The following is a 19,191-nucleotide window of genomic DNA, read 5'->3' as shown; positions in this document are numbered from 1 at the left end:
GATCAGGCCGCTTCTGGCCTGGGTGAAAATCTGGTCTAACCCCCAAGGCAGGCCTCAGTAGACAAATTATCACAGATTGTCTGAATCGAGACAAAGGGAGTTCTATCCCCTGGCTAAAATATGTAAAGTGTACTTAAGAGGTCCTTGGTTGTAAGAACCTCTTCACTGAGCCCGAAGCCCTCACTGCCCAGAATAAAACGACAGTCAAGAAAATGTTTGGGGAATGGACAACTGTAAGCAGGGCGGCCACTGAAGAGCGTACATCCACAGTTGTGGCTTATAGATTATTGAAAACGGAGAGGGGAAGGGAACCCTATCTCTCACTGATCCATAATGCACAGGACAGATTTTATATGACCCGTTTTAGGTTTAACCTGTTGCACCACTTATTGTCCGATCCCCCCGGTTTTACCTTAACGGTTGAGCAGAAGGGTACCTGCGGCTGCGACAATAGGTCTCCGCAGGATACCCTTCATTTTGTTCTGTTATGTTCATTTTACTAATTACCTAGGCGCAAGTTCCTGATGGGAATCTTGAAACGAGCTAAGTTTAAACACGCCAAGGTAGCTTTATTGTTCTTGCAGAAGGCCAATGATGCATATACCCTGTCCTGTATCATGAGTTTTATTAAGATGACGGTGAGGTTAAGGAATTCGAGAAAGATGAGTTGACTGCAATGCCCTGTATATAGAGACTCTGGATAAAATGGAATGAAATACCATGAATGAATTGTTTTTTAACGTGTTTTTAACTGATTTTATGTACTTTAATGGTATCTTTTCAAGTGCCGAATAAAGTAATATTTGATTTGATTTGAACTGGTGCTACTCTAAAGAGCTCCAATATCTTCGGTGGTGTTAGCGCTATATAAATCTACACAAAAAATATGTGAAAAGCTGAGTCAGGGAGCAGGGTTTCTGTGCAAAGGAGATCAGCTGGGCAAGCAGCGACAGGCGGGAGGTGGACGGCAACCACCAGCAAATGTGAGCTGTCATGGAGAGATTAAGTGCTTTGGCCATAATCACAAAATGTGGAACTAAGGCAGAGGCTAGGGAGACAATGTGGCGTCCTCTTGAGGGAAGATGTGTTGTAAGGGCCACAGCTGCCGACCAAGGAAGTTGGGGAACCTGAGTTTCGCCGTTCGCTTAACAGCCTTGATTCTGGGCACATCAATTAATTTCCCTGTGCCTACAATAAATGGATGCGTTCTTTTGTAAAGTAACTGGTGCTACTGTAAATCGCTCCAATACTTTCAGGTGGTGCTTGGCACTATATAAAACTGCACCAAAAAACAGAAAGAATCTTTGTGTTAGGCTGGTTTACAGTAGTGAACATGAGGAAATACATCGCATCAGCAGTCGCATCAAAAAGAATACATTTAGCATGGACACTGAGGGGCAGGCAGACCTTGACATCAAGACTCAGCCTGGCTCCTTTGAAGAGCATTCAAGTTAAACAACAATGGCGCACAGAACACTTCACCGGTGAATGCAGAAAAGGTAATCAAGTGTCCGGAAGGGAGACATTTCAATAAATAGAGTCCCACCTTATGAAATGAGAAGCAACAAGATGAGACACGAACAGTTCAATGATTTCGCACAGGAAAAACGTGGCTATTCAATTACAGCAGAAGACACAGGTTCTTTAGAAACTTGGACATGTTCTGTGATGACGCGTACCTGATTCACTTGAGGTCTGACTTTCCAGCTATAAACACCATTGCAGAAAGACCACATAACGTGTAAAAATGCACACAAAATAAACAGAATACATGTGTGTCAAGTAATAGCAGTTGTGCAAACATGCTCCAATCAGCATGTGAGCTTTACAATTACAGGATATTAAAAGGCAGAACACCACTACTCACTAGAACAAAAGACTACAATGGGGGTTTAAAGCAGGGTCACAGGAGGAGGTGATTTGCGGATGGGGCAAACACCGGGGGGAGGGGGGGTGGGTGCAAGGAAGAGAGCACTGACGGAAGGGAGAAGGTGGGAGAAACAAAAAGCAGCAACAATAGGATTAGCAGTGATGGCGTAGGTGGGTGATCTGTGGACGGGGCAAGCACCGGGAGGTGCGAGGGAGTAAGCAGACGGAAGGGATGAGGTGGGGGATACGGAAAACAGCAATGAACAGAAAAGCAGTGATGGGGTGATCTGTGGACAATGCAAGCACCAGGAGGAGCAACGGAGCAAGCAGCGACAGAAGACAAGAGGTGGGGGAAACTGAAAACAGCAACGAAAGGAAAAGCAGTGACAGGGCAGGGGGTGATCTGTGTATGGGGCATGAGGTCGAATGGGAGAAGACGTAGCTAGTAAAAGTACAAGCACTGTGTAGAGAGCTGAAACAGAAAAAATAAAATAGGTCCTAAAATGTGGTTTGTGATTAAGACCTGGAAATTCATAAATTTCACACGGGAATAAAAGCAAATACATAAAACACCTTGTAAAATGAAGTGCCTACGCGAGTGGGCTAGACCCAGGGACTCCTTTAACCATTAGCACAGCACATTTTACACGGAACGTTTAATGAATGTTATTTTATAATTTAAATAACTAGCAGGACTCTGATACTCAACATTCATGAAATGTTTCACTTTTTTGTTATTTGTAATAGCAAACGTTATTGCAATGCTTTCACAACACCTTTCACCCAATAATAGGCAAAGTCCTTTAACAAAGCGTATTAAATATCACTGTGGCTAATTCTTGACAACGTCTGACTACTCCTCTGCAGTAACGTCAGGCACTGTGGGCAGAACATAGGAGTGAAATATGGATAGAAACAGGGGGCGAACTACCATGCAGAATTGTTTCATCTGTGCCTACCTTGACAAAGATCCTTTTCAATTAGTTTCATCTGTAATTTAAAAATTTGTTCTTGAAATTTACAGATTGAGTGTTTCATTTTTTCCCTTCTCGTCACCATGTAGCACAGATTTCGAACCTGTAAAGTTAAACAAAAATCAGATTTAGCGGTGTATACTTGCCTATTTGTTTCTATCAGCATATCTCCCAGAAACTCTTCATAAGTGATTTAAAAAAATATGTATTTTTCTTACATGGAAAAATAACTATGTAATTAAAAATTGCCAGATTCTTAAATAGAGTAAACAAAGACCACAAAGGTTGGAATAGTTAGCCTAAGCAATAACGAAAATAGATGCTTTGTATCAGAAATGGAAAATACAATTGAGAATATTCAAATAAATAAAATATCAGCGCACAATAACAATCCATGATTTCAGATTAACTGATCATGTCCACATAATCAAACTCAGATGCAAGTGTGTAAGATCAATAAGTCAGACATTGTTGTAAGAGAGTTATACATCCAGAGACAAGTGCGAAAAGCATCAAGCAACACTGGGCTGCTGCTTACTTTACAGAGAACTAACATTCAGAAAGATGTTAAACAAGCATTTGGCAAAGCCAATAGGTCTTGGCGATTCCAGAGCTATTGGCCTTTCCAATGTGAATGTCTTTTAGCCATGTAATCTAGCAGCACATCTGCTGTTCATGGCTGATAGTCACTAAAAGGCCAAAATCACAGGATGTGGAGCCAATGCGGAGTCTCTTCGTCCCAACGTTGAGTTTATTGTCCTGCCTCTCCTAACACAAAAAAGCACTTTGACATGGCCTGCGCTGGCCAATGGGCAAGCAACCACGGCAGAAGGTGGGAGGAAGAAACAATGAAGGAGTAAAACAAAACAATCCCATAGTTGAAGCAGGATCAGCGTCAAAAATTAATGTATGGTTGTGGAATGTAACTGGTGAGCACTTAAAGCGCTCCAATGTCATTGGCTCATGTTCCCGATATGGCAAGATGGAGTGAGCTCTCCAATACCATCGGACTGCGCAAAAAAAAAAAATACAAATAAAGTGCTATTCTCGTTTTAACAACTTTTAAAGAAATGCATTTGTTTATGTACACGTGCATGCATTTTAGTGGCATGTGTGTATGTTGTACAAGGAAGGCACCCTGAAAAACACAAGTACTCCTATGGAGTGCTTGAAAACAAAGAAAAAATAGTTGCGCAAACCGAGAGCAGTGTAAGGAGACGTACTTGGTCCATGCACTATGGGAGGGCCAAACAAAAAAAGAGGGCATGACATCCGCATGCCATGACAAATGGCATAAAAGAAAATTAGATTGACACTGAAGCTTTCCTATGGTAGGAGATGGGGGGGCCTGTAAGCCCACAGATAGAACACAGATGCCTCTTCAAGACAGCACATGCCTTGTCTAGCTGAGAAGTACATGCATTGTCTATCCGAGACTTCAAAACAATTGATTTCGCAAAGGCAAAACCTATTAGCTTTTCCAATACTGTTGTGTTTAGAAACAAAAAGATTAAGTGATTTATCCGTAATCAAAAAATGTGGAAATGAAGCTGACTCTAGAGAGATGGTATGGCGTTCTTTTGAGAGAGAATGTGATGTAAGGGCCAGAGCTGCCTACTATGGAGCTGGTAGACCGGGTTCGAGTTTTGGTATCGGTTTAAGATCCTTGATTTTAGGCAAATCTCTTACTCTTGCCGTGCCTACAAAAATCAATGTGTCCTTGTGCAAAGTAACAAGTGCAAATGTAAAGCGCTCCAATAGCTTCGGTGGTGTTGGCGCTAAATAAAACTGCACAAAGAAAGGTGAAAAACAGTCAGTGAAGGAGGGGATCTGTGCAACGGAATTCAGTGACGGAAACCAGTGACAGGAGGGAAGAAAACAGGCAAACAACAGAATGGGGGCAGCGATGAGGAGATTAAGGGATTTGCCAGTAATCACACAATGTGAACCCGAGGACGAGGCCATGGAGAGCATGTGGCGTAAGGGCCACAGCTGCCGACTAGGGAGCTGGGAAACCGGTTTTGAGTTTCAGCATCTGCTTAACATCCGTGATTCAGGGCAAATTATTCAATCTCCCCATGCCTACAAAAATGAATATGTCCTTGTGTAAAGTAACTGGTACTAATGTAAAGCGCTCCAATACTTTTGGGTGGTTTGGCGCTGTAAAAAACGGCACTCAAAAAACGAACTCGTTCTAATGTAAAGTGCTCCAATACCTTTGGGTGGAGTTGGCACTATATAAAACTGCACACAAAAAAATTGAAAAGCAGAGTCGTGAGTGAGCAACTAATTGCAAATGTGGGCTACCACGAGGAAATTAAGTGATGTGGCCGTAATCACAATATGTGGAACTGGGGCCGAGGCCAGGGAGACGATGTGGAGTCCTCTTGGGAGAGCATGTGGCATAAGGGCCCAGCTGCCGACTATAGAGCTGGGAAACTGGGTATGAGTTTCGGCATCAGCTTAACATCCATGATTCTGGGCAAATCACACTCTACCTGTGTCTACAAAAAAGAATGTGTCCTTGTGCCAAGGAACTGGTGCTAATGTAAAGTGCTCCAATATCTTTGGGTGGTGTTGGTGCTGTATAAAACTGCAAAAACCCCCTCACCCCCGAAAGAATCACAGTGTTAGGCTGGTTTACAGTAGGGAACATGAGGAAATACAACGCATAGGCAACCACACTAAAAGGGTTAATTTTGAAAGGGATACTGAGGGACAGGCAGACCTTGATGACATCAACAATTCAAGTTGAACAACAATGGCCCATGCGAACACTTAACTGGTGAATGCAGGAAAAGTAATTAAGTGTCCTGATGGGAGAAATGAAGGAAAAAGGCGTGGCGGGGAGAGGGTGACTTGTGGGTGGGGCATGAGGGTGGGTAAAAGGAGACAGAGCTGGTAAAAGCATGAGAACTGTGTAGAGTGCAGAAAAAGAAAGAAAAATGTAAGACCTAAAATGATAGTAAAAGCAGGAGCAGTGGATGGTTACAAGTACTCGGTCGAAGCTTTGGGGATGGCTAAATGCAAGACTATATTAACCCCTTCCATGCTGGTGACGAACCCCAGCCGTCATGCACTACGGTGCTCGTGTGCTGATGACGGCTGGGGTTCGTCATGGCCCGCCCGTGTTCGTCCGGCGGCCGCACACGGGAAAAATCGCGCAGCACGGAAGGGGTTAAACAAAAGGAATCCACTCTTTGTAGTGGTAGTGATCCCTACAGTGGTGGGGAGCACACAGTGTTGTTTAAATACCCCTCACACACCAACAGGCCCCTTGGTGTCATGCTTCATCATCGGGGTTTTCGCACCCCTCTACGGGATGCGGCGTGCTGCGACTCACGGCTACGTAGGAGCACTGAATGTGGACTATGTGTTGAATTTGCGATGGAGAAAGTGTATCCGTACACCAATGATACTTTTTTTCTCACCAACCAAAAAGATGCATACAAAGGGGGTTCCAACTATGGGAGCTCCAGCTCTGATGGAGTCTCTAGCGATTCTTACGGATCAAATACCAGCCAGTCTTCCTTCAAACAGCGAGGCAGAGGTGGGAACAGGAGAGGGTGGAGAGGGTATAATTAGGCCTTCCCCCAACCACAATTTCCACCCTGGTGGCAACCGTTACCGTGGGGACGACCCCCTTTTCCGCCAATGATGAACCCATATGGTCCGCCCCCATTCTATGGAGACTACAACCAACAGTCTTTTTTAGGGGGGCAGGAGAAGCCGGGGCCGCCAAAGAACCCCCAGGCAAGGACAGGTTCGCTGGAACATACCACCCCAGACCATGGATCTGAGAAGTGGGAAGAAGATTCCACAAGATCAACCATCAACCGCAGCGGGACCAGTTTAGTTATCAACTTGAGTTCGCAACAACTAACAGAGACCCAGGAACAAGTATTGAATAAAGGCCTAGGCTTCGTTTCAACGAACCGTACGGATCCATTTCAGGCCCAAATTGAAGTAAGCAAACTCTATCGTAAGATCAGGCTCCATTTCTTGTTTGCGAACAAAACCACTGAAATGGCACAATATAGCGCCCAAGACAATACTGGATTGAAGAAACCTTCAACTTTCAACCCAACCACACTTGGCCAGCCTCCAAAGGTACTTACTTTTGAAGAGGCTGTCAACCACGACATACGGGAACTCTTCGTTGTCAGACAAAGGACATTCTCTAACTTGACCAGAGATGAACAAAATGCCATCAAGGATTTAACTGAGAATCCCCTCATTGTGATAAAACCAGCAGACAAGGGGGGAGGGGTGGTTATCCTTGATGTGGAAACTTACCGCAATGAATGCTTACGTCAACTTAACGATGCTCGGGCATATAGAAAACTCATAGAAGACCCGACAGCTAGATTGACCAACATCATAGCTCAGATCGTTGAAGAGGCACTAGCGGAAGGCTGGCTTACTTCCAAAGAAGGTCAATATCTCCAAGTTTCCAATCCTGTCACTCCGTATTTTTACCAACTACCAAAAATACACAAGGTCCAACGCCCCAACCCCCCCCCCCCCCCCCCCCCCCCCCCCCCCCCGGGCCGTCCCATAATATCCGGGGTAGGTTCGCTTTTGGAACCTCTGTCGACCTTTGTCGATGTGTTTCTCCAACCGATGGTGCAAGAAATGCCCACCTACTTGAAGGACACCAAAGATGTCTTAAGACTGTTACCCGACATCGAATACGACATCAACACTGATCTGTTGGTGTCGTTTGATGTCGAGAGCCTATATACATCGATACCCCAAACGGAGACACTACAAGTGATAGAAGAGCTATTACTATCACGAGATTGGAACTCCATAACTCCGGTCAGCCTCATTATGACACTGGCAACACTGGCTATGACTGAGAACTTCTTTGCCTACGAAGAATCCCTATATCTGCAGATTAGCGGGACTAGTATGGGCAGCGTTTTTGCCCCTAGTCTCGCTAATCTATACGTGCACCATTTTGAACAGCAGCACGTGCTCGCAGACACCAACCCCCACCTTAGGTGTCTGCGAGCGTGGAAACGTTACATTGATGACATCTTCGTGGTGTGGCGTGGAGGTGAAATCCAACTCAAAGAATTTCATGAGTGGCTAAATCGGAAGAACCGTTATCTTAAATTCACTATGGAATTTAACACATGCCGATTGGCCTTCTTAGATCTACACATCATTGGTACACCGACCGGCCTTGTATCAGAGCTTTACCAGAAACCCATGGCTCGCAACTCTTTGTTAAATTACCACAGTTGCCACCCCAAGTCCCTCCGGGATAATCTGCCCTACGGGCAATTTTTGCGTATACAGAGGAACTGTACAACGAAAGTTTCCTTTGAGACACATGCAAAGAACCTAACACGAGATCTTTTAGACAAAGACTATCCCAAAAAACTGGTACTTCGATCTAAAAAACGAGCAGCAAACAATAATAGAGCTAGCCTCTTAGAGATAATGCCTCCCAAAGAAAAGACAGAGCGAATGACCTGTGTTACGACGTTTGGAACACGATCAAACCAAATCACCAACATCATTAAAAAACACTGGGGCATTCTCAACACGGGAAAAGATAAACTGCCGGTCCCCCTATTTGCCTTTAAAAGAGGCCAAAACCTAAAGGACAGATTTGTCCATACAAGACCAAGAATGGAATTTCCAAGAATGAGGGGTACTTTGTGGGATATGCCCGCTGTAACCGGACATCATCCATGTGGACAGTGTGCAGCATGCCCACAAACCTGTAAATCCACTGAGATTAACATTGGCACAGAACACCCATGGGAACATCGCAGGTTTACGAACTGCAATAGTTCTAACCTCATTTACTTAATCAGTTGTCCTTGTGATAAGAAATACGTGGGCATGACCACCAGGAAAATAAAGACCAGGATCTCAGAGCACAAGAGCTCTATACGTTGCAATAAACAGGCGACGTGAATGACCAAGCATTTCCTAGAAGCCCAACATGCTCCAACCGATCTTCATTGGACAGTGCTAGAACAACCAGTAATTCCCAAACACATCGCAGACATAAGTACCTTCCTACATAGGAGAGAACAACGATGGGTGTTTAAATTACAAACGGACAGAACAGGTCTAAATGAGGACATTCCATGGATGTCGCTGTAGGTTACTGATAAACCGTCCATCCCACACGGTTGTTCTTGTACAAGTCAAACACAAGTCCAGTTCATATGGGCAGGAGTCAGGAGCTCCCTCTGACTCCTGCCCCCCTAGAATCCTTCATCAACTGATTGACACTGTCAATCCCATTATAAACAATATAGTAAATACCTCCCTCAGCACTGGTATCGTCCCCAGGGCATGGAAACAAGCAACTGTTAAGCCCTTAATGAAAAAATCGAACAAATCCCCCTCCGACCTCACCAATCTCCGACCAATCTCACTTCTCCCAGTCCTGGGAAAAATCACAGAACAACTAGTATACAGGGAACTCAAAAACCATCTTGAAGTGAATAATATCCTGCACCCCCAACAATCAGGCTTCCGCCCCCAGCACTCGACGGAAACTGCATTGATCGAATTGACCGACTCAATAAAAATATTACAGGACCAAAGAAAGAACGCAGTATTGATCCTGTTGGACCTCACAGCAGCGTTCAACACCATCTCCCATCCCATACTACTGGACAGACTCAGGGACATTGGTATCTCCGACCGGGCACTGAACTGGATAACATCTTTCCTAACAGAAAGATCCCAATCCATCACTCTAGGACCTTTCAGTTCCGCAGAGAAAATGATTCGATCAGGAGTCCCACAAGGTTCCATCTTAAGCCCCCTGCTTTTTAACATCTACCTTATTCCCCTCATCTCCTTGATCGAATCATTCGGCATAACTGTTACATCATACGCCGACGAAACCCAACTCATAGTCCCGCTAGAGGAGAATTCTACATCAGCCGAACAAAATCTAAAAAACTGTCTGAAAAACGTTTTTCTGTGGATGGAAACAAATCACCTCAAGTGCAACACTAGTAAGACAGAAATCCTCCCCATGGGGAAAAATGTCAACTTCTGTCCTCATCTCTGGTGGCCAGAGGGTTCCACAGCCCCTCCCCAGACCGTCACAACAGCAAGAAATCTTGGAGTCACCTTCGATACTGACCTATCCTTCGATCATCACGTTAGGAAGGTGGCAGGAAGTTGCTTTGGAATCATCAAATCCCTCCAAAAATTTTTTGACTTCCTACCAACGGATGCTAGAAAAACGGTAGCCGTGGCGCTAATCCTATCGCGCCTGGATTACTGCAACAGCCTAATGGCTGGTGTGAAAAAAGTCACACTCAAAAAACTGCAGAGCGTCCAGCATTCTGCTGCCAGAATGGTGCTTAAACTCCCCAGGAGGTCCTCAGCCTCCACTGCTCTGAGAACCCTCCACTGGCTACCTTTGCACAAAAGGATTCTTTTCAAAATCCTAATTGTTGCATTCCGGGCATTTAACCACATCGGCCCCAAATATCTAATTAGGCGCTATCCCCATTACAATCCCCAGAGGACTCTTAGATCCTCCAATAACAACCTACTAAAATCACCCAACTTCAACCTTAAAACCAAAGGGGGTAAAACCCTCACCCACTTATCTTCTAGAGCTTGGAATTCCATGCCCCAACACCTGAGGTCCTTAACCAAGGAAATCCAGTTTAGGAAACAACTTAAAACCTGGATCTTCAGCCTTTCTGACCAGTACGTGCTGGACGCCATCTAATCCCTCCTTCCTCCAACCTCATGCATACTTTCCAGTTAGCGCCAGGATGCTCCTTCCGGAGCGACAGACGCGCTTTATAAATACCAATACCAATACCAATACCATATACGAGATGTTGATATGCTGCACAAGACCTGAATAAATCTTAAATATGCCACCAATCACAAGTGATTACCGGTACACACTTGATAAATTTTTGGTAAATTAAACAAATAACTGATATACACATATACAGAACTTAGCCATTTGAGTGCTGCATCACGAGATCCATTGATTAAATGCTCTGTGTCTTACCACTCTCCAGATATTCGTCTGAGCCTTATCTGGTGGCCAGTGCCACGTACTGATAACATTACAGACCCTTTTAGGCTAGCAGTAAGATTTACCACAAACCATCTGGTATATTAGGCATACTTTTATAAACAACTGCCTAAATTATCGGTAAACATGTTTACCAACAACAATTACAAAACATTTCATCGTAAGTGTTTCTTCTGTGTTTGTCTTTGGGGCTGACATATCACTGTAGCGTACTACATTGCCCATCATACCAATAGCCTTCACACGCGCTACTGAGTGCGCCACGACCTTCGATGCCGAACTACATTTCCCGACAGTTTTGTAGTTCTGGCGCATGCGACGGAACTGGTCATGTGACCGTTCCGTCGGCCCGCGGAAACAAGTTCAAATAGCCGCTTCCTGTCCGTCCAGGTACCTCCCACCGACAGCCTAGACGGAGGCGAGGAGTACCGACGGACAGGTAAGTGCATGGGGCACACAATACCAACGAAGCGGGCTCCAGTGATTTCTCTTGAGCCTTGGGCTGTAATAGCAAGAGTACTGATAAACGTGTTCTATGTGCCTACTAGAGCGCTCGTAGATTTCTACTTTTGGTCTAGATACCCGTTATATACACATACGGGCACTTTGGTTCTAGCGGTTGTTACTTAGACATGGGTTGAAAAGCACTAGTAGTAAGGAACACGATCTATGTGCCTATTAGAACGCTCATAGTTTCCTACCTCTGGTCTAGACACCCGTTATATACACATACGGGTATATTGGTTGAGTTCCCACTGTTTGTCTATTGGAATTCGATCTAGCGCATACAACCTTATCAAAGCTTCGAATTGATTTCCATTGCCAAAACGCATAAGACAGAACTTTTACAACATTCACTGTCCCCATACTATGTTGTAGCGCCAGACAGAAGGGTAGCAAAGCTGCTACAACTAAAGCATTTTGGGAAAAGGGTGTGTCTAACACATAAGCTTCATTAAGCTCTTCCTCTTTCATTATTTTTTCTTTCCTTTGCATTCAATAGAGCGGGGCTCCATTTGTACCTGAGCTGTAGCCGGGTGAGGTGGAGAGCTCATTCCCTAGAGCGTGGGTGAGTGATTACAAGGATTTCTTTAACCTTTTGTTCACAAGGCCGCTGTCGCCTTATTCTCAGGTTGACTTAGCAAGCAATCCGTGACCAATATTGATTGGCAAACGGACATTACCATGAGATTTTCTCTGTGTTTGAAGCTATCGTCAATAACTCTGTGTGTTTCTATGTGTATGTTTGTCTCGTCTATTTTCATTTTGGTGACCATCTGGATCATCCCGACTGGCGATATCAGGTGATATGATTACAATCACTTTAAATACACTTTTAAGCAGTAGCACATTTCTGTTAAGGTCCTGATGAAGCAGACAGGTATCTTGTGAGCCTATTTCTCTGCAGAAACATGTCGACCTGGATTACACCTAAGTAGTTATTTGTAACACTACTCTGCACTGTTTTTTAACCTTGGGTGTGGGTAGGATTCTATTAAAATTTATTTCTTCCATTCCCGCAACCCAATATTAATTCACTTAGTCACATGCTACACATGGCATTCTTTCTCTTTGCACTGCTAGTTATCTTTACCCCCTGATACCACCACATAGTTTTCCTCTACACATCACTGCATCCTTCAGCACGATTAGGCTACAATCTACCTAATCCATAGTGGATTCATTTCCACTTCCTTAGGGTGAAGGATCCCAAATGATGTAGGGCGGTACAGGATGGGTATCTGATGGGAACACATTTTTTCACCATGAACACTGTGGATTCATAGATTGTATCCCATCAATAGCACACAGTTTTCTAGATAGCTTCTTTTTTGTTCCTTGACCCGTTGTTATTTGTGTTTTTTCATTATTTGTAGGGATCATAACAATGCAAGGTCATTAAATATTCACCCAATACACCCTCCTTATCGTATTGTTTTTTAACTCCTCACATTACCCAGAGTAGCAAGGATCGCTATCCAGAAATCCTGTATTTGCAATTTGCCAGTGAAGCCACATCAACTAGTCACACACCGAAAACTCCACAGCAACACAATTTCCCAACAATACTATGACAACTTTCAAATGAACCCCTTACCCACTCTAGTCACCAGGTACTCACCCTTTCCTAAGCCCTCTTTCCTAAGATCCTCATTGAGGCATGTCCACCTAATGTGGTTTCCACAACCACTCTCCCAGCTCTCACTTTTCTGCCATCTATACGTTTTAAGGACTTGGCAAACAGTTCTCAATTGGACCTGGGTGACATTAACTGCTGAAGTCACCCTCTGCATCTTCAATGTTTGCCAGAATCCCCAACAATTTCTTCAACAGTTTAGCCAGGCACCATAGTGCAGTATGGTTCTTTGCCCAGTGGGTGACTGCAGAGACCTTCTCCCCAACTGTGACTGAGCTTTCACTTTTCTGTGTCCCTGTGGGTGCTGCTAGCCCGACACAGATTCGCTAGTTGTCTCCTAACTTCATTCCCTCTCAAAGATAGCAACCTTCCTGCAAGAAATCTCAATTACTGCCGAGATTTGTCAAGATTCAGGTAGTGAGCACAATATTCCTTAACGTCTCTTGTGTTGACTGCATTCAAAATGTAAAGCCCCTGCATAAGAGGACTAGCTTTATGTACTAGTAATGCGATTTCCCTTCCCACATTCTTCCTTATCGCTGCTCTCAGACTCCTCCCAGTTTTGGCTTATGCAGTCCAACTTCAGCCTCTTCCTCCATGTGCCAGGAGGAGCACAGTTTTCCGATTTCCATATCTCAGAAGCCCTCAAGTGGGCATATTTGGGGCAAACCTCTGAATATCCTGCATTTCTGCTTCAGTTTTTGGCTTTATGAAATTCACTTCACATTCCAAGGAGAATGCCAGAAGTAAACTGTAGAGAATTCCAGGGGATTTTCCACAAGCCTTCTTGTATACCATGCACTTTTATGACGTTTGGGATTTGAGCCCAGTATAAAACAACAACTATCAATAATAACAAACATAGTGGACACCACCCAAAAACAAGGTTATATAATAGTAGTGCCCAAGAATTCTTGGCGTTGGTTTAACTGAAGAAATGTAAACAACACATATGAAAGAAAATCAAAAAGGATAAAAGAGGTGACAAAAAGGAAAACCTATTGACATGTCATCTTAAGTATCAATATCTAGTTATGTTTTCACTAAAACATTAACCACTTACATTCCTTGCAATTAACATTGCCTATGGTTTATCTAGAACTCTACTGAAGATCTCTACCTTTATCTGGGAGGAAAAAAAAGTGAGTTAGGTCTTAGCAGTGTGTGTGTTGTGCAACATAAGGGTTAACCCTTTGCCAAAAGATGGAGAGTGAAAGCAACATTGTATGGGAGTGGACTCCTGCATTTGTAGTCCTTCCAGCGGGAGTCATTATCCAACAGTCACAATTTGACCAGTCTTGGTTCAACTCACATCTGGACTTCAGAATGCAGTTTCCCATCAGGTACCTAGTGGTTTGGTTGAATATTTGAGAATAGAAATAAGGTTTCTCTGTAATAATCACCATCCCAGGCACTACAACTGCTTCCTAACTGCTACTTATGTATATCATGTCTTTCTACAAAATGGCTAAGCGTCTTCTTGTGATTTAGACACCAATTTGCTGCCAGCTAAAAAGGAGCACCACATTTGAACTACTTGATTTGACAACTGGTCACACCAAGGAGAAAGATGAGTACTGAAGAACAAAATCCCTCTCGACTATACTGGCTAAAAACATATTGTCCAAATCTGCCATTAAGTTAGCAGCATTAACAATGTCTGCCCAATCCACCTTCAGGAGGGGCAATTTCAAGAGTAATATCAACTATGGATTCCAGTAATGATACAGAAGTCAAAAGGTTTAGAACCGCTGCTCTGAACCATGTTGGGAGAATGAGATCTGTGAAAATTTGCTGGAATTAGCCCAGACCCATGACCCTATGAAAGGGAGATGTATTTCTCAGAATTATATGCAGCCCACTTGCAAGATTTTCAAACACTTGCTTCAAAGTACTTCAAAATACGAGCCAATTAATTTAGGTGCTATCTCCCCAGTCCATTTTTTGTTAAATAATACTTTGAAAACCATCCATGTTTAGAATCCAGGGAAGGCCTTGGGGTTAGATAACATTCCATGTTATTTGTTTCGTTCAGACCCGGTCTCAGATACCTGGAAGAGTGCTGAAATTATTCCAACCCACAAAAAAAGCTTCTAAAACCTTCCAGGGAGCTACCACCCAGCTAGTCTTGTAGATAACCTGCAAAAGGTATTCAGTAAACAAGTACTAGATATGTTATCTTTGGCAAAGGAAAAGAAAAACAATAGTATTTTATTTCTAAGCAGGATTTAGGTCAAAGATTAGCACCGTAGACCAGGTTTTTGTGGATTTAGGGCTGCCTTTGCCGTAGTTCTTAAGCCTAAACTCTGAGAAGTCTTCAAAAAATCAGGGAGTGCCATTAAATTTATTTCATATGACAATCTGACTTTACACAGATAACTTTGCCCTGGTGAGATGGGGAGCACATGGTGAATTAACCAAAAGAATAAATGTTAAAAGAGGAGCTTGACATGGGTGTGTCTTTGCTCCAACCTAATTCATACTTTTTATCAATGACTGTATTAACTAAGATGCACTGTGTCGATGACTCACGTAATTGCTAATCGTAAAGTCCCTGCTCCTTTATTTGCACATTGCCATTATCTAAAACCCCAATGGGTCTTAAGATTTTCTTGCAAAGGTTTACTCTGTTCTGTGTTCACATCTTAGAACTCAATGATGCTAAATCAAAATGTATGGTTTTCAACACCAAAAGGTCTTTTAGGGGACTGTTTAGAAAAACTGATTATTCCTTAGATAGAATCAATGAATGTATTTAATTATCTAGGTATTAGACTGTATGATTCACATATCTGGTCATTCAAATTATCTAAACGTGAGCTTCTCCTAAAAAACGGCGCGGTTACAATATTAAAGCTTCCTAATCACTCAACTTATCCACCCTTTACCTCCTGCACTGGAAATTTTCAGGGCAAAAGAAGCGAGTGCAGGTCCTTATGAGTCTGGATTACAGTGCCACCACAATCAATCAGAGTACTTGTAAAGCGCGCTACTTACCCGTGAGGGTCTCAAGGCGCTATGGGGGGGGGGGGGGGTTCTGCTACTGCTCGAACAGCCAGGTCTTGAGGAGTCTTCTGAAGGTGAGTAGGTCTTGGGTCTGCCGTATGTGGGTAGAGAGGGTGTTCCAGGTCTTGGCGGCGAGGTAGGAGAAGGATCTGCCGCCGGAGGTCATTAGTTGGATGCGGGGGACAGCGGCGAGGGCGAGGCTGGCGGAGCGGAGCTGGCGGGTAAGGGTGTAGAAGCTGAGTCTGCTGTTCAGGTAGGCTGGACCGGCGTTGTGGAGTGCTTTGTGTGCGTGGGTGAGGAGCTTGAAGGTGATCCTCTTGTCGACCAGGAGCCAGTGTAGGTCTCTCAGGTGGGGGGTGATGTGGCTGCGGCGGGGGACGTTGACGATCAGTCGGGCGGAGGCGTTTTGGATGAGTTGTAGTCGTCGTAGGTGTTTGGCTGGGATTCCTGCGTAGAGTGCGTTGCCGTAGTCGTCTTGTGCTGACGAGGGCCTGTGTCACCGTTCTTCTTGTTTCGGTCGGGATCCACATGTAGATCCTGCGGAGCATGCAGAGGGTGTTCTAGCAGGAGGAGGAGACGGCGTTGACATGCTTAGACATGGAGAGGAAGGAGTTGAGGAGGAATCCTAGGTTGCGTGCATGGTCAGTGGGTGTTGGTGCTGTTCCCATGGTGGTCGGCCACCAGGAGTCATCCCAGACTGAGGGGGTGGGTCCGAGGATGAGGACCTCCGTCTTGTCCGAGTTCAGCTTCAGAAGGCTGCACCTCATCAAGTCGGCGATGGCCTTCATTCCCTCGTGGAGGTTGGTTTTGGCGGTGTGTGGGTCCTTGGTAAGAGAGGATGAGCTGGGTGTCGTCGGCGTAGGAGATGATGTTGAGGTTGTGATGGCGGGCCACTTGTGCGAGGGGGGCCATGAAGACGTTGAACAGCGTCGGGCTGAGAGATGAGCCCTGGGGTGCGCCGCAGATGATGTCGATGGCTTCGGATCGGAAGGGTGGGAGGCGGACACTCTGGGGTCTGCCGGAGAGGAAGGACGTGGTCCAGTCAAGGGCCTTCTCTTTGATTCGGCTTCTAGGAGGTGTGTCTTTAAAGTGCGATGGCAGACCGTGTCGAAGGCGGCTGACAGGTCCAGGAGGATGAGGGCTGATGTTTCGCCGTTGTCTAGTTGGCGCCTGATGTCGTCTGTGGCGGCGATGAGGGCTGTCTCGGTGCTGTGGTTTCGTCTGAATCGGGACTGGGACGGGTCCAAGATGAGGTTGTCTTCCAGGTGGCGGGCCAATTGCATGTTGGCAATTTTCTCGATTACCTTTGCCGGGAACGATAGCAGGGAGATGGGCCGGAAGTTCTTGAGGTCCTTGGGGTCCGCCTTGGGCTTCTTGAGGAGGGCGTTGATTTCGGCGTGCTTCCAGCTTTCCGGGAATGTCGCTGTTTCAAAGGAGATGTTGATGACCTTCCGTAGTTGGGATGCAATGGCTGCGTCTGTTTTGTTGAATACGTGGTGTGGGCATGGGTCTGACGGAGATCCTGAGTGGATGGAGTTTATGACCTTGGGTGTCTCGTCGTTGTTGACGTTGGACCAGGAGATGAGGCGGTTGGCGCTGGTAGTGTTCACAGGGGAGGTGGAGTCTGGCGTAGTCGTGGTGTTGAAGCGATCTTGCGGTGGAAGAAGGTGGCTAGACTAAAAATGCTTCAAAGATTGAAAATAAATGTATTAAATCGCTTCTGCAGGTCCCAGCAAGTTCACTGACCCTCCCCTTTATTGCTTGATTCTGCCCAAAGATCTATTGATTAATAGCCAGCCTGAAACCACTTCTTTACTGGGTACAAATCTGGCCCGTTATTGAGTTGAGCCATTATAGAGAAGTTTTGTGATGTTTTGAGCAGGTCAGCTGCATCTAAGATAGGTTGGGTGGCCTATGTAAAACCTTTTTAGCTACATCTGGACTGGGTACTTTTTGGGAGGAACCTACTTCAATTTCCTGCTCTAGTTCTAAATTAGTAAAATTAGATATTGGCAACTTGCTTAGGCAAGTGGTTAGCATTTCTCCTGCCCCTTAGCCTTTCAGATTTCTTTAGGTTTCAAGAGTGACTGGTTATACAAAGAATTTTTATTATATTATATTAGTCCTTCTGTAATCAGCGCTTTACATATAAAACTCAGGCTTGGAATTCTCCCTTTGGCTTCTTTCACTTCAATATTGGTCTTCTACAAATCAGAGTCGAACTGTTTGTCCTGTTAGCAACTATATGAAAGAGTGAGGAAGATAGTTTTTTTTTGAGAGATACAGTAAACCTAGACACAAATGAATGGTTCCTTTATGCAAATGACAATTTATGTGGAAAGACAACTAACACATTTAGAAATATGGCTGGAGTAGAATGTTAAACTGTCAATCTGTATAAATTAGCCACAACTATGGAAATCTCCATACACGAAAATATACTTCTCAGTTGCATACATGGGTATGGACAAGGAGAAGGACCCTAAACATAGGATATACATAACATAATGGGAAATCAAGGAGAAAATCAAGGAGGTCAATGCAAGATTTACCTAAGCATCCATAAGAGTGTCCAAGTCCTTTCCAGTTCCACTAAAGGTATGGCCAAAACTACACATAAGAAACCAATCTGACTCAAATTTATTTCAACCCAGCCTTGAATTACGTACTGCACCACACCAGCATAATCACTGGAACTCCATTGGATTTAGACAGGTAGGAATGGACACAGAGGATAACATTACAAGAACAAATGGAAAAAAAACATTCTATGGAATAGGTCACACATCCACAGCTGGCTCCATTACAGCATCCACTCTGGGGAAGAGGTAGTAGTGACATATTGATCCTATCACATGATTTAAAATGGGAGTAGGAGTTCACTTCACCAACAGCCCTGCTTCTATGCGGATGTCAAGGCTGAATCATTCCACAGGACTAGAGGTGACATGGCTGGCGCACAAGTTACTTACCTTCGGTAACGATATATCTGTAAGAAACAGTAGTTAGTGTTAGATTCCTTACCTTAGAATATCAACAGGAGTCAGACTGGATTCGGAAAGTTTTTCGTCAGCAGTACCCTTGTGCGTCGGTAGGCGTAGTCTGCATTCCGCGTCCGTCGTCGTGATCGCCGGGATGACGTCGTCGGAGTACTTAGA

General features: G+C 44.5%; 1 protein-coding gene across 3 annotated transcripts in view; it reads right to left on the bottom strand.

Moving 5' to 3' along the window:
* JADE2 (jade family PHD finger 2) overlaps nucleotides 1–19,191 on the bottom strand; it is a 523,571-nt gene that overhangs the window by 92,407 nt on the left and 411,973 nt on the right. For all 3 annotated transcript variants that reach the window (XM_086931489.1, XM_086931491.1, XM_086931490.1), the window contains one exon: nucleotides 2,829–2,946. In XM_086931489.1, coding sequence (XP_086787615.1) covers nucleotides 2,829–2,946 — 118 coding nt within the window. The remainder of the gene's footprint in view (nucleotides 1–2,828; nucleotides 2,947–19,191) is intronic.

This window comes from Lissotriton vulgaris, chromosome 7, assembly GCF_964263255.1.
Source record: "Lissotriton vulgaris chromosome 7, aLisVul1.2, whole genome shotgun sequence".
Classification (NCBI taxonomy): Eukaryota; Metazoa; Chordata; class Amphibia; order Caudata; family Salamandridae; genus Lissotriton; species Lissotriton vulgaris.
This window is presented reverse-complemented; position numbering and strand designations above follow the sequence as displayed.